General features: G+C 41.4%; 1 protein-coding gene across 1 annotated transcript in view; it reads left to right on the top strand.

Annotated features, from left to right (window-relative positions):
- FIRRM (FIGNL1 interacting regulator of recombination and mitosis) overlaps positions 1-3,694 on the top strand; it is a 52,768-nt gene that overhangs the window by 18,039 nt on the left and 31,035 nt on the right. Inside the window, exon 9 of the mRNA XM_014588434.2 lies at positions 2,498-2,578. Within this exon, the coding sequence (XP_014443920.1) occupies positions 2,498-2,578 (81 nt within the window). The remainder of the gene's footprint in view (positions 1-2,497; positions 2,579-3,694) is intronic.

Raw genomic sequence — 3,694 nt, 5'->3', positions numbered from 1 at the left:
GCTTGTAGGGGGGGAATGCAGTTCAGTCCACACCAGCCTCTAAAATTGCTAAGATAATTGTTCTCTATGAAGTCTTGAAATTGGTTTCAAAAAGATAATAATTGTATTAGACTTTCAACATATAGCATTTAGCTACAAATTTTTTAGTGTTTTTAGATAGAGAAATTTACTCGAAAGTCCCTGGACCCAATTTTATTTCCACTGTAATTCCTACTTTTATTTATATAGCGATTATAGAAATTGGTATTACTTAGAAAACGGCATGTGTTAGGTCATCAGGAAAGTCGTAACATACCCTTCTATGGTTTTCTACGCACAGATGCATCATAGCATTGCCTACACTTAGAACTACTGCCTGCTTCATTTAGATTTTATCAGCATTCTAGTTGTTCTGCTTAAAGAAAGGAAGAATGAGTATTTAAATGAGTATTTGAAAGAACGAATATTTCGAAACATTGAGAAATGGTCATTTCCTTGCTTCCCCACCCCTCTTTGTTGGCATTGGGGTGCAAACTTTGTTTTAAAGTTGACTGAGTCATGACTGGACTACTAATGTAGTAGTGTCATTCATTTGCTTTTTGAAAATGTTAGAATAAAAGCTCTCAATTTAATTAATGAATGGTATGCCAGTTAGTAATGATATAAGAATAGAACTTTAAACTACAGCTTGTGTAATTTCCCCTTAAATGAGAGAAAAAAAATTCAGTCAGCCAACTGACATTCCATCTTGTGTCACTGTTCATTTATGCAGTAAACAGGTATTTCCAGAGTTCATTCTGTGCCAGGAGACGCACTAGGTGCTACGTCAGTCACGTTCTCTGCCCTCAACAGCTTTGAATCTAGCTCAGCAACAAATGAGCAGATGCATGTAAAACAGTGTCATCTTTGGAGAAGTGAGTTGTCTCTTGGGAATACAAGGTCAGTACCCAGTCGTGAAGTCAGGGAGATTTCTCATGGTGATAGGACAGGTTAAAATTGTAATGCACTGTGTAAGAGAGTTCTGTTCATAATTACCAAAGGAAGGTGCATTTTCATCGACCTTGTATGTGCTCAAGGGAAAGCGACTTTTCAGATATGTTTAATGGAGGTTGAAGGGAAAGGCCGTGTTTGGGGGCCAGGTGATGATAGCAGCAGTGGCACAGTGGACCGAGCTGAGAGTGTTCTGAGTCTGCATCCCAGCCCTCCTGAGCATGCCAGGGGATGTGCTTGTGATCGAGGCTGGCTGAAGCTGGGCATGGCCATGGCACAAAGACCCTGTTGGGGGCGTTTCTCTCTCTCTTTCTCTCTCACAGAAGAAATAAGTAAACTTTAAAAGAGAGGTCATATTTAATTAGAGGATCATCTAATTTCCTTTTGAGTTTAATTGAAATTTTGCTGTATTGTTGATAAAGATATTGAACATAGTCGATTAACGTTAAGGTCAAGGTAGATTATCCTGAAATAGCTCTAGAAGTGAAAAGCAGTAACATGGGGCCAGATGGGGTACAGCAGTGAAATGCAGCATCCTGTCACTCTCATCTGGAAAGGTTCCCTGCCGAGGTTCAGAGACCTCCCTGAGCACACAGACGCACGTGTGCCCTTGAGCCAGGACTGGCTGATGACCAGGGGTGGGTAGGGCTGCCAGGACTCTCTTGAGAATGTTTGCCCTCTCTCTCCTCTCCTCTTTTATCTCTCAGTCTCTCTGTACGTGGATCGCTCTCTCGTGGAAAAAAGAAAGAAACTTTTAAAAAGTGAAAAGCTTTCAAAGAGTGGTTGAAGGAACTTCTTTTATAGATTTCTGCCATAGGGACCACTGCTGGAGAGAGGCTGAGAGAGAGGGAAAATGAGAAGTCACCCAGGGGATGGTCACACCATCCCTTCTTCGCCATCTCCCAGGATTTGGGGGAAAGGAGATTGTGGCGTGGCCACATGACACTCACCCGACGTGTTTCTCAGGCGGCCAGGTCAGGAGGCCAGTTGCAGAGTTGGTCGTCTGGGAATCCAGCACCTTTACCACCATGTCACCTGCTGGTCTAGGGGTATTCTCAGCCTCCATCTTTTCTAATGAAATAGCCCTCAGTCCTTCCCCCTCCCCAAAACTATGGGATTAGATTATAATTTGGATTTTGTCACTATTAACTTATTGACAGTTTGTTCTTTTCTGTAAACTGCGTATCTTTTGCCTGTTTTGTACATCATTCTTTATCTCAGAGACATTTTGCTTTTGACCACCTGCTAACCTGGTCCCTGTGTAGGAGAGAGTAGTAAGGTATTTCAGTGTCTTCCAGTCAGCCAAGGAGGACCACCTCTCCTGCTGTCACAGAGTAAGACTTCCCAGTGATGTGGAGTTCAATTTTCTGAAATACTCATTATCTGTATTGCTCCTAATGATTCAGAGAATTATGCTTTCATGGAAAGTTTTTGTATTTTGTGTTTATTAATCTTTGAATCATTTATAAGTTTAAGTAATTTGATATTGTTTTCTTAATTGTTATGCTTTTTTCCTCTTCTGGAACAGGATGATGCTGACTACAGATTATTTCAGAAAACGCTCAAATTGTGTCGTTTCTTTGCCAACTCCCTTTTGCACTACACTAAGGTAAGACCTGGTTTTTAATAATGAGTAAGTGTAAAGCCTGCAGTAAATTGTAAATTATCCCATTTTTATCATTCTTACCAGCAACAGTCATTTGAAGTTACTTGTCGAGTATATTTTGTAGAGGATTTTTCTGTGGTTTAATGTTAAATATCAACCATTTGTTATATCCTTTAAGTTGCTACCATCGTCCTTGTTATTGTTCTCTAGGGCAAAAAATTACTGCCATAAACAAACAACTTCTTTTTGTAGGCATACAAAAGTTTCCAAAGACAGAGTCAATTTATGAATTACTTCTACCGTATTTCCAAATTAGGTTGTTGTGGTTTCAGTGCTCAAGTCCTTAATACTGTGACATAATTCTAAAGAGACCTGCCTATTAGGAGTGATAGTTGCAGGTACATGAATAGAACAGACAAGCCGCCAGGCAGGGTGCTTAGAGGCACAGAACAGGCCTGCCCACCTTCCAAACTGTGAGAGAAATTACTGGGTTGTTGGGAAAGTCATGACCCTTTTTTATTAGAAAAACAGAGAAATACATCTTGACTTTCCCGATGACCTAATATTTTAATAGGCGTTAGTGGTTTTGTTTGTTTGTTTTATTTAGAGGGAGATTTTTGCTATAGGGAGTATGTGTTCACAGAGGAGACAGACAGGAAATGAGAATTCACTCCCCGGGGGGATGGCCATGCCACAATCCCCTTTCTTCCATTATCCTCTTGGGATTTTGAGCATGCACGCAGACGCATCTGGTGTGAATTTTAAGCCACCAGGTCCGGGACTTGAACCACAGTCTACTACATGGAAGTCTTGCAGTGTAACCATTACGCCATCTGCTGGTCCCGGTGTTAGTGGTTTTTGAAAGCTGTTGTCTGTGTTGAACTTGTCCCCTTCTTTTTGAAGAAGGACAAGGATTTCCAATGACTGTTTTTCACCGTCTGGTTTCCATGGTTGACACACTGGCCCACAGTACTCTGCCATCCTGTTCAAAACATCAGCCAAACTGGTCCTTCATAGTAGCTGCTGCTCACACTGGGCTCCTGTAGCCGGAGGGCATCTGTTCTGGCTGCACAGACACATGTGGGAGTGACATTTGGGAAGTGCTTCCCATCTGATATT

The sequence above is a fragment of the Tupaia chinensis genome, unplaced genomic scaffold (assembly GCF_000334495.1).
Source record: "Tupaia chinensis unplaced genomic scaffold, TupChi_1.0 Scaffold000278_1, whole genome shotgun sequence".
In the NCBI taxonomy this organism is placed as follows: domain Eukaryota; kingdom Metazoa; phylum Chordata; class Mammalia; order Scandentia; family Tupaiidae; genus Tupaia; species Tupaia belangeri.
Note: the sequence above shows the minus strand (reverse complement) of the source record. Positions and strands in the feature narration are given on the sequence as shown.